The 12,870-nt window shown below is 34.4% G+C and overlaps 1 protein-coding gene across 1 annotated transcript; it reads right to left on the minus strand.

The window, feature by feature from the left end:
• Nucleotides 1–8,466: 8,466 nt before the first annotated feature.
• Nucleotides 8,467–11,174, minus strand: LOC104235111 (adenosylhomocysteinase-like). Its single transcript, XM_009788789.2, has 2 exons — nucleotides 10,362–11,174; nucleotides 8,467–9,520 (listed from the first exon to the last, which is right to left on the minus strand). The coding sequence occupies exons 1-2, from the start codon at nucleotides 11,070–11,072 to the stop codon at nucleotides 8,774–8,776; spliced, it is 1,458 nt and encodes a 485-aa protein (XP_009787091.1). The 5' UTR covers nucleotides 11,073–11,174; the 3' UTR covers nucleotides 8,467–8,773.
• Between the last annotated feature and the right edge of the window lie 1,696 nt (nucleotides 11,175–12,870).

Consider the following 12,870-nt stretch of genomic DNA (forward strand, 5'->3'; position numbering starts at 1 on the left):
TTATCGCACTTTTTATCTTTCATTTGGTCTGTATATAAAGTTACATTATTGTATATATTCATCCCCCGTTGTATATTCAAATCCCCTATTGTACATATTCATTCTATTTTCTATTTTCGTAAAAACAATTTCGTTTATAGCTTCTTAGATAGGCTTATAGCTTTTTGTTTCATTTTTGGCGCTTCAATAAGCCTTTGGTTTTCTTAATACCACGGTTCTTTCCAAAGGTGGAATATTGTGTGAACCGAGTGGCTCTTCCCGATGATGGATGGCGTGACAACCTTCTTAAGGGTTTGAGTCCGTTTTTGTTTTTATTTTTGGTAGCTTATAGTTAAGGGTACCTCAAGCAAAGCTTCACTTGGGCCTAACACATTTGTCTTTGATCCCATGATCAAAGACGAGTTGTTGTGTTTAGGATGGTGAAAGTCGTGACCTTGAGACTCTTGTGTTGACTAAACAATCATCATGTGGTCTTTCGGGACGATAGTGGGCTCAATCATGTCTAAGGTTGTTGTGGGCCCCGGACTCTATATCTTTAGCAATCCTTGAGCTTGTGTGGTGAGAAATTGAATTGTGAGTCCAAGTTCTGAGCCAATGGTCTAGAACTTGCCCTGAATGTCTGTTGAGGCGAAATCTTGAGTGAAATTTGGTTTGAGAAGTGATTATAGGCTCTCCTTGATCCAAATGATAGTTGAACAACTCCATAGCCCACCAATGATATAATCCCTAATTAACCCTTTTGAGCCTTAAACCTTTTTCTTTCAAGAACCAATATTATAAGCTTATATCCGTTCTAAAATATACCTTCTTTTGGCACCCCATCTTCCCTTGAGCAATGGCAAAAGTCTAAGTTTGGGGGAAGAGACGAGAGAGGGAACAAAGTGGTAAAAGGTACTAAAGCAAAGAAAAAAGGATTCAAAAAAAAAGAGAAAAAGGAGTGGAAAAAGTTGAAAAAGGAGAAACGCTTTGAAGTGCAATAAAAAGAGTGACATTACGTCTCTCTAACCCCTTAAAAAGAAGTGGGATACGCAATGAGTCAAGATAATTGTGCCAAATGAATCAAAATAAGTGCTTAAGGGAAGATGGAACTCATTTAGACCAAACTTTTCCTATCCTGAACCAAAAGCCTTCACATTGACTCCTCAAAAGCCCTATATGATCCTGAGTTGAAGGACGCTTACATTAGTGGATACTTACATGAGGGGCAAGCATATGGTACTTAAAGACGGACTTGTGACCTTTCCTTGAGAGAGATGAGTGAATTCCCATTAACCTTGGTTTGTGTGCTAATAATCTAAAAGATGAGGTTTGCTTAGGGAGAGTTGAGGATGTGTGAGTTTGGGTTCCACAATGACCAAAGTAATTGAGAGAGTTCTTTGATGTAATGAGTCAACTCTTGATGCTCTTGTGTCACACTTGATCCATAGGTTTTCAAAGTTTAAATGTTGTTAATGATTCATTCGTATTGAGGGCAATTGTTAGTCCCAATTGATGCTTGTTGAGGTTACTTTAGGATAGTGGAAATACTTGGATTTTCCCTTAAAGGGTGGGTCTTATTTTGTTTGCTTGAGGACAAGCAAAGGCTTAAGTTTGGGGGAGTTGATACGTAGGGATTTTAACGAGTTTCATGCTCCTACTAGCATATGCTTTGATTATAAATTGTTACAAAATATTCCAAAAGGCTCATAAGTTGTGCTTGATTGCAGGTTTGATCGACAAAGTGACGAAATGTCAAAGATCGGCTCAAAAGGAGTGAAACATGCTCAAGTATCAAAGGCAAAGTAAACTGAGGGCAAACAAGCCTAGTGCGGACCGCACAAAATGGAATGCGGCGCACTAGGTGATTCAGAGAGATGGCAAGATCAGGCTTCAAGCAACGCGGCCGCAGTCCACACCGTGCGGCCCGCGGTGAAGGTTCCGCGGCCGCACTACCTTTTTTGTGCGGTCCGCGAAAGAGAGATCCAGAGAGATGACAAAAACTAGGCTTATGCAATGCGGCCGTATTACACATTGTGCGGTCCGCGGTGAAGGTTCCGCGACCGCACTACCTTTTTGTGCGGTCCGCGGAAGAGATATTCAGAGAGGGGCAAAATGCCAATGCGGTCCGCGGTAATGATTGTGCGGACCGCGACAGCTGCCTCCGCGGTCGCAGTCCATTCTACGCGGTCCGCGGAACCCAAGTCAGAAAGCCCAGAATTGAAGTCCAAGAGCCTAGCGCAGCCACGGTCCATTTTATGCGACCCGCGTTGACCCCGCAGGGGTATTTTTGTCCAGTTTTTTCAGCCTAGTATAAATAGAATATTTTACCATTTTTAGGTCATCAGATATATCCAGAACTTAGCTGCGCTCGTGGGAACTTGATCTGTAGCCATTTCTTGGCATCTTAGCTTCAAATTAACGATAGATTCTGGTATTTTAATTTAGCATTTAATTAATATGTCTTGCTCTTCATCTATTTCTCTATTTTCTCTTTCAAACGTGAGTAGCTAAACCCATTAGCTAGAGTTGTGGCTCAACCCTAGTGTGGGTAATTAATGGGTGTTGCCATCTATTGTTAGATTGACTATGGGTGTTTGTTATTTGGGTCAATTTTATGATTTAATCTATGAATTGGTGGTTGCAAACACTGATTTGTGCTAAGTTGACTTGGCTCTTCTTGAGAAAGAGAGCCTAAGTCTCCAAAATTGACCCAACAAGGAATTGTGCTAAGTTAACTTGTGCTAAGTTATAAATATATTATATTATGAATGTTCATTTAGTACTCCGTTGTAAATAAGCTTCCTGAAGAAGCTTATCCATATGGAAATCCGCCGTAAATATATTTATCTATTTAGTACTCTATTGTAAATAAGTTTCCTGAAGAAGCTTATCACTTCGGTACTCGGTTATGGATAAACATTACCCCTGGTAGAAGATTATCCATACCGGGTATAATAAGCTTATCCTTTCAGTACTCCGTTGTAGATAATCATTACCCTAGTAGAAGATTATCTATACTAGGTACAATGAGCTTATCAATTCAGTACTCCGTTATGTATAAACATTGCTCTCAGTAGAAGATTATCCATATCTGGTACAGTAGCAGCTTACACAACAGCTTGCAGTAGCAGCTTACACAACAGCTTCCTTTCTTCTATAAATAGAAGAGATTTCAGTTCATTATGTACATCGGTTTGAATCTGAATAATATATCAGTTTCTCTTTATACTTATCTTTACTTCACAGTCTTTATTTTATAACAATAAAGTGTTTGAGCATAGACGAGGGCATCATAGTTGTGAATCCCCCTAGCTAGTATATAGCATGGCTTCAATAGTATGAAAATTGGACAAGCATCTCCGGTGATGGATTCAGGAATTTTAAGTCTGTGAATATTTAACTGCCTTAAATCTCAAAGTAGTGGGTGCATAACCAATATCTTTGTATGTTATTAATAATTTCCAATATAAAAATATGGTGCGTTCGGGTAACGCATAATGGGGTACAGTCAAACCATTTTATAAGGCGTCAAATTTGGCCCAAGCCCAAATGACTCGCCCAACCCACCCAAGGTTAGGCTGGTTATTGACTTGCTCATTTATTGAACTCAACCATCTTGACCCGACCCAACCCATCTCAACTTATTTAGAGTTGGGTTGATTTTTAGCCCAAATTGATCCAGGAATAACTTTGCCAAAATATATTAAAAATAAATTTGTTTTTTTGTTTGATGTGTTATATATGACCATAACAAAAGAAAAAAAGTCTTAAGTATTTTGTAATTATACAATTCATAAGAAAACAACATATATTAACTAAAGATTGATAACAGTTGGGCGGGTTGGGCTATGACCCAAATTTTAGTCCATCTTGACCCAATTCATCTTAGCCCAAGTAACTTTTGGGCGAGTCAAATGACCTGCCCAATTATTGATTCAACCCGTTTTGACCCGCCCAAAATCGGCCCAACCCGACCATATGACAATCATACTCCTTTATAATATCATTGCTATATAACAATCATTCACTATAAAAGCCAAATTTCCTTTGGAACCAATTTTCATGTTATGTTATAATATATTCTTTATAACAGCGCTTCGCTATAATAGCCAACAAAATTTGAAACAAACAAGATTGTTATAGAGAAGTTTGGCTGTATATTGTAGGTTCACCTTTGCATCTGTAAAACTCATTGAGGGTGTCTGCACGAAGTTGCAATGCTTGCTTCAAGAATTTCCAAAAAAATGGAAGGTTTCTTAAACTAAGGAAAATACTATCAGCCAGGTCGAAGATTGACTTGCTAAGGGCATCTCCAACCTTTACCCCATTTTTGGTCCCTAAAATGGGAAATTTCCCCATTTTGGGGACAACAAGTTACTCCAACCATTCCCCTATTTTTTTTTCCCAAACTTTTTTATATTCTTCTCTCTCTTCTATATTATATTATTATCTTTTATTTCAATTTTATTTTTAAATTTCCATTAAACAAATTCCAACTTTTATACCATTCATTTTTTGAGATAATTATATATTTTTTGTACAATTATAACTTATAATAAAATTAACTTACAATTTTACATAAAAATAATAAATGCACAAAAATTAATTTATCAAAACTATACACCAAAGTTAAGATGTAAAATTAATATTATAAAGACATTACATAAACATAATTAGGTATATATAAAGAGATAAATTAAAAGATTAAATAATAAAATAATAATAAAAAAGTGATGAATAGTAATTGAGGAGATGAATAGTGTATCCTCATATTTGAGGAAACACTATTCATCCCCCATTTTGGGGACAAAAACGAGGGAGGGTTGGAGCTAAATTACCCCAAAAATTGCTCTCATTATGAGGAATGGGGTAAGGTTGGAGATGACATAAACCTTAAGAATAAGGATACATCCTTAAAATCATAGAGTTGTATATGAAGCTATATAATTAGTTAAACGGCAAAGGGCCAAATATACCCTTCTATTTTCAAATATTGTTTATTTGTACCCTTCATTATATTATTGGGCTATTCATACCCCTACTGTCATACTTTGAACAAAAATACTCCTATTTTGGATGGAGTGCCACGTGGCAGCACCAGATTAAAATGGCCCATTTTTTTTACCCAACCCGTTTTACAAAAAAACCACAACCCGAACCATAATTTCATTTTTCAATTTTTTTAAAAGAATTTTCTTTTTGTAAAACTTAAAAAAAAATTGCAAAATATTTTCGTTTTTTTAAACTGAGTAGATACTGAAAAGAATTTGCAAAATAAATTGTAAAAACTGAAAAAATTGTTGTAAAAACATATTTGTAAAAACTGAAGAAAAAAAATTCCAGTGTTTAACAAAATATTTCGTTTTTTTAAAAACTGAAAAAAATATTTCTAGCAAAATATTTTCGTTTTTTAAAAATGCTTTTTTTCAGTTTTTTTAAAAAATTTCTTTTTGTAAAAATTGAAAAAACAAATTTGTATAAACTGAATTTTGTTTTGTAAAAACAGAAAAAATATATTTTCGTTTTTTAACAAAATATTTTCGTTTTTTAAAAACTGAAAAATTATTTTCAACAAAATATTTTCATTTTTGAAAAATATTTTTTTCATTTTTTCAGTTTTTTAAAAGAATTTTGTTTTGTAAAACTGGAAAAACGAATTTGTAAAAACAGAAACAAAATATTTTTGTTTTTCAAAAACTGAGATTTAAAAAAAAAATGGAAAAAAATGAAAATAAGGGTCGGGTTGTGGGTTTTTTTAAAAAAAAAACAGGTCGGGTAAAAAAAAGAAATGGGTCGTTTTAATCTAGTGTTGTCACGTGGCACTCCATCCAAAATAGGGGTATTTTTGTTTCAAAGTATGACAGTAAGAATATAGATAACCCAATAGTATGACGATAGGGGTATAGATAGTATAACAAGGAGTAGAGGTAAACAATATTTAAAAGTAAAGGGGTATATTTATCCATTTGCCATTAGTTAAATGTAGCGTACATGTAAATTATGAATACTTCAAAAACAAAAACAAAAACAAAAACAAAGAATGCAGTTAAATGTTAATGAACCAGCTCCTTAGCTAGACTTATTATCTCACAAAAGGACAATAGTTGGCAACAAAAGACAGCATATAGTAGACCAAGACAGGAAGTCAGGTATGAAATTTTGGATTAGTCGAGCCAGTGAGTTCCAGCACCGGTTACTTAAGAGCCTGTTTGGAAAGTCATATAGGAATTGGATTTGGATGTAATTGGGTGTAATTACACAGTTTGACATATTTGTTTGGCCAAGTAATTACTTGGTCAGTATGGAATTGGGTATAATTGGAGGGGTGTAATTACACTCTCCAATTCTCAAGGGGGGTGAGAATTGGTGGTAATTACACTGTGTAATTACAAGGTTGCTTTTTATTTTCTTTCCTTTTAATTTTTGTCTTAATTTATTTTCTTTATAACTTTTTATTTCTATTATTTTAATTTTATTTTTACTTTTAAATTTCTTTTAAAATTTTAAAATATATTTTTCTTTGTACATTATTTATCTTTTATTTCTCTTCCTTTACTTTTTGTTATTTCATGTAATTGCTTATATTTTATTTATTATTTATTTTATTATTCTATTTTTTGAAACTACACCTCCTAATATTATAAATAATGAGTCATTAACAAACTTGTCATATAATGAGTGATACAATTAAAGTGGAATTTCATTGTTGAATGTGGTTATAAACTTATGGTTCATAATCTAAAGTTATAGTGGGACTTACTATTATTATGTTGGAATTTGACATATGCTAAATATTTTTTTTTGGATTTTGAAATTGTGTTATATTTATGGTTCCAATTTACTTGTTTTAGTAGTATTTGCTCACGTTGCATGTTGTTTATTCTTTAATTAGAATTGATAGATCAGTTTTGTCAAATATTTGAATAATGTTATGGCATTATAATTATAAATATTAATTTATTTTATCAAATATGAATTCCATGATATTCTTACAAAAAAAACATATATTTTTAGTTTTTGTAAGTATCTAAACTAAATATTATTAATTTAAACTATATATATATATATATAAAAATTATTTTTACAATATTAGTTATAAATATATGATTACGTATTAATGTATATTCACGAAAAATATACATCTTAAATACCAAATATAATATCATTTATACCTATAAAAATTTATAAGCAGATATTTATTATATTAACTTTTAAGTTTTGATAATTACTTAATTTAAAATTTAATCTAGCTGTGTAATTACATTTGTGTAACCAAACAGTAAACTTGTAATTACATTGTGACAAACAAACAGGTCATCGTAATTACACAACTGGGTAATTACTAGGCTGTGTAATTACTACCCTAGTAATTACACCAATTTCAATTACAGAGTGGCTTTCCAAATTGACTCTAAGGGATCGTTTGGTAGGATGCATTAGATAAGCTAATGCATGCATTGGCTTTGTGTATTAATAATACATTATTTGGTAAACATTTTGAACATATGCATTAGTTATGCAGGCATTAGTTATACATCATATTTGGTATTATCCTATGCATAATTAATGCATAGAAAACAATAGTATTAGCAATGCAATGGGTTTTAAAGCATGCATTAGCTTAGTTAAAGACAAAATTGTCCTTCAAAATTTATGCTTGATTAAAATATGCTAGTTAGTATATTAATGCAAATTCAAAATAATCCAAATAGTGAGAAATAAAATTATATCCCTAGTAAATAAATAAATACTTAGCATATTTCCTTTTTTATAAATAAATATTTAATATTATTTTACAATATAGGTAGACAAATAAAATAATTTTTTTGAAACTTTTTCATATAAAAACATTTCTCAACATATGTTTCTTTTAAAAAGTTAAGAGTGTGGACTAGTTTTGATGGTATTTTTGTAAACAAACAATTCTTTTAGAAATTGTGCAATACTTTAATACATCAAACCAAACAATGAATAAGAAATATGTCAGTATAACTAATACCAGCATAACTAATGCAAGCATAACTAATACCAGCATTACTAATACACTCTATTCAACATTATTCTTATGCACCCTACCAAACGACCTCTAAGTGAGGAAAGATGTAGAATTCTCTTGTTAGTAATTTAGTTCACTTAGGATAGTTTGGTACAATAGTGGGATATCCCAGAATATTAACATGTCCCATGATTAGTTATCCCACCTTTTATATGCTACTATTTTATGTAAAAGTTGGCTTGGCATTATTTAATATCCCAAACCAAACATGGGATAAAATAAATCCCAAATTTTATCTCGAGATTGTTATTCTTGTCTCATTTACCAAATGAGAACATTACTTTGAAACTTAAACTCCAAGAGAACTATCTCATCCAATGCATGCACAACTACTTTAAGATGGTTACTGCTTTGACAGAACGAAATTTATACTCGGGCAGCATCACCAAACATCGAGTGGATTAAAACCGATTAAAGCAAACAGTTAATGATAAAGGCAAACATGTAACTTTGTGATTCCTCAGAATAAGGACAACCCAAAAGCAAAAGACATCTAACTGCTACAATATCAATAGCACACCACCTCCATTCCTCAAAACTTATTCAACACATCTTGGTCTTCCATCTGATATGAGACCAATTCTTTTCCAGAAACAACATTCCAAACACTCCAAAATATCCCCAACGATAGTTTAAAGGAACAAGATACTATTGTCCTAACAAAATCCAAAGCATGAAAAGCATAACAATCAATGGCGTAAGAATGTGCTGTTTTTGCAGTCTCTTCTTTGTCTTCGCTTAGTACCTGTAGTGAGGAGGCTTGTAAGGACCTTCAACTGGTACACTAATGTAGTCAGCTTGATCCTTGGAAAGCTTAGTGAGCCTTGCTCCGAGCTTTCCGAGATGAAGGGCAGCAACCTTCTCATCAAGGTGCTTTGGCAAGACGTACACCTTCTTCTCATACTTGCCGGTGCTCTTCTCCTTCCACAACTCGAGCTGAGCAATGACTTGGTTAGTGAAAGAGCAGGACATCACGAAGCTGGGGTGTCCAGTGGCGCATCCCAAGTTCATGAGACGACCCTCGGCTAAGACAATGATACCGCTGTTGGTGTCGGGAAAGACCCATCTGTCAGTCTGGGGCTTGATTGTGATCCTCTTCACTCCAGGGAAGGTCTCAAGACCGAGCATGTCGATTTCATTGTCGAAATGACCAATGTTGCAGACAATGGCGTTGTTCTTCATTTTCCTCATGTGGTCAACCATGATGATGTCCTTGTTACCGGTTGTGGTAACGAAGATATCAACATCTGAAACGACATCCTCAAGGGTAAGGACCTGAAGACCTTCCATGGTAGCTTGGAGAGCACAGATTGGATCAATCTCAGTCACGATGACACGTGCACCAGCTTGCTTCAAGGCAGCAGCACAACCCTTACCGACATCTCCGTAACCGGCAACAAGCGCTACCTTTCCGGCAATCATAACATCAGTAGCCCTCATGAGACCATCAGGCAGTGAGTGGCGGCATCCGTACAAGTTATCAAACTGGAACACCAAACAAGATCAATACAACTATTAGTCTATGAGCTACATAATAACTATCTTTTTTTTATAGCTAGATTCTGGAACACCAAAAATGATCAATACAACTATCGATCTATGAGCTACATAATAAGTATCTTTTTATAGCTAGATCAACTACATTAGACATCTCCAACAATTAAGGAAAGGATCATTACTTGATTCCTCAAACCAATATTGCTACCAACTCAAAAGACAGCAGCTTTTGCAAATGGATTGAACTTCCATTAGCCAAATATGGAACCAATAAGTAAACATCTAAACTAATCATGTTGCAATTCTTCAGCATAGTAGTATGTGGAACCAACCCATATGAGAAAGACGGGTACACTTATACAGTATGCATTAATCTAGAAGGTTAATCATTCTTTCCCTTTAAGAACACATCCCATATGAGAAAGACCGGTATCAAAATCAATTAGCACTTAAGATATCATCCACCCTCTATACTTACATTATGTTACAATTTTCTAATCAGTAAACATAAAAACAAAAACAACAACATAATACTATAACTGCAAATAAACACATGAGAAATGAGGCAAAATCAGAACTTTCATACTAAAGAAAGAACTTTCATTTCCACCACTTACCAAAACAATCAAGATGCATTTAGAAGATTCAACGAATCATTTACTCTATACTTAACAAAACAGATCAACCAACATTAAGCTAAATTATACTTCCTCTGTGTTAGATCCAAGCAATTAACAACCACTTACATCAGATCTAAATCACAACAAGCATATAAACACAGATCTGAAACACAAAAACAAAATAAATAAGTATGAAAACACATATATACCTTGCTCTTGGTAACAGAGTCATTAACATTAATAGCAGGGAAAAGCAAAGTTCCATTAGCCTGCATTTGGTAAAGTCTCTTAACACCAGTAGTAGTTTCCTCAGAAACACCAACAAGTCTCTCCTTCATCTTAGTGTATTTTAAAGGATCAGTTTTCAACCCGTCCCTAATAATAGTAAGCACAAGCTGAAACTCAGCATTATCAGTAGAACTTGGATCTGGTAATTTACCAGATTTAGCATATTCCTCTTCAGCTTTTACACCTTCATGAATCAAAAGTGTAGCATCACCACCATCATCAACAATCAAGTCGGGTCCACCACCGGGGCCCCAGTCAAGGGCGCGTTCAGTACACCACCAGTACTCTTGCAACGTCTCACCCTTCCACGCGAACACGGCAGCGCTATCACGCGCTATGGCGGCGGCAGCGTGGTCCTGGGTAGAGAAAATGTTGCAAGAGCACCATCTAACTTCGGCGCCTAAAGCGGTTAGGGTTTCGATAAGGACAGCGGTTTGAATGGTCATATGTAGAGATCCAGTGATTTTAGCGCCTTTAAATGGCTGTGACGGACCGAATTCGGTCCGACAAGCCATAAGACCAGGCATTTCGACTTCGGCAAGCTCGATTTCGAGCCGGCCGAAGTCAGCCTGAGACATGTCCTTGACCTTGTACTCACGGCCAGAGGTGGTTTTCTCGACGAGCAAAGCCATGGCTAGAGAGAGAGTGAACGGTAGAGAGAGAAAGTGGAAATGGAGGCCTCTCTTCAATGGGGTTTTTCGAAAGAAGAGAGTGTAGCGCAGAGGTATATGGAAGAGGGGAGTGATATAAATAGGTTTAAGAATGGAAATGGACGGCTGAGATTTGTTTAGAAAGCTTCGTTTTAGATCTGTAAAAGGGGTTGGTTTTACCGTCTGGATCGGGGTAATAGTCCCTATTACAGTGGAGAGATGGTAAAAATTCTAATAAACTTTTACTCTCTCTTTTTTTGTAATATTTCTCATGTTTTTTCATGTTTTTCATTTTTCCAGTTTTGAGAGTAAATTCATGACTTGATTACCAAAGAAATTAGAGTAAGATCATTTCCCTTGAGTTCAATGTATGAAATTGGAAAATTAAATTGGATTGTATTGAACTTTTATGACAAGCAATAAGTATTAAACTAATTCTAAAATAACAATTAACATCCATATAGTTAGTAATTAAACAAAAATAAAAACAATAAATAGGTGAATTGTACCACGATTTGCCCCTATTAGTATATTAACATGTTTGGTATTGTATGTTACATGCACACGTCCACTAGCAAGGACACAACCACTTCATAATAGTAGGCAATCGCCTTGAAGTTTTGAAAGGTAGCTCGATGTATAAGGCATCATACGTTCACGTAGGGTTCGGGGAAGGGCCGTATTTCTAGAAGTGTGATGCAAGCTTTAATGGTTATTTTTACGGTTCGAACTCGTGACATATATGTTATACGAAAATAACTTTATCACGTTGATCCAAGGCTTCTCTTCGACACCATTATATTTATAAATTATTAAATATTCTTGCCTTCTTTTATTTATCTCTTGCTTATCATTTGCAATCTACAATCATTTAATTGTGTTTTTTTTTGCCTGTTTACGGTTTAATATTTATACCTGATATTGTCCCACACAGAAAAAAAAAAAGATGGCAATGCCCCGACTCAACCTGTAGGTTCGCTAACATAAAGCGAGGAGTTGAACTTGAACTGACGACCGAAGTCACTTTCGCAAACATATTCAATTATACAAAAAGAGAAACCTATATCGATTAAGAATCGAAAGTAGTCATTCTTTAGACAAGGCCCATTTATTGTACATCTCTAATGTTTTACTCAGTTGAATAGAAAGAGTCAAAGTACTATAGTAGTTTGATATTTGTAACCTATGGCATACCCAAACCTCTTGAATTGGAGCTTCAACAACCAAGATTGTCGTTGTTATTTGGTACAACTAATTAATTGGAAGAGTCATGAGGAGATCCATTTCCTTCGATAATGAACACATATAATGTATATATTCCCTCCGATCGGATAATAAGTGACAAATTTGCTTTGGGCACATCTATTAAGGAAATACTAAATTCTAGACGAAAATAGTTAGTGTAACTAAACTGTCCTTCATTAAATGTTGCACCATAGTTATAGTAGCACTTACTTCTCTTCTCAAATGTGAGGAGTAAATGACTTTTTAGGATACGTATATAAGGGTAATTTTGAAAAACAAATTGAATTTTTTCTTGATATATAAATGAACACTTATTTTGGACCAAAATAAAAAAATAAACTGGTCACTTATTGTGGACCGAAGGGAGAACAATGAACTGCACTAATTTTAAATCCAAATAACTTACTTAGGATCCACCTCTATACGAGGAAATAGTTTAAGTACTAGGTTAAACAAGCATCAAGTACACAGGGCGGATCTACATGTTGATTTTGGGTGCTCAAGCACTTATTATCTTTGACAAGATTTAGTAAAT

The sequence above is a fragment of the Nicotiana sylvestris genome, chromosome 5 (genome assembly GCF_000393655.2).
Source record: "Nicotiana sylvestris chromosome 5, ASM39365v2, whole genome shotgun sequence".
Classification (NCBI taxonomy): Eukaryota; Viridiplantae; Streptophyta; class Magnoliopsida; order Solanales; family Solanaceae; genus Nicotiana; species Nicotiana sylvestris.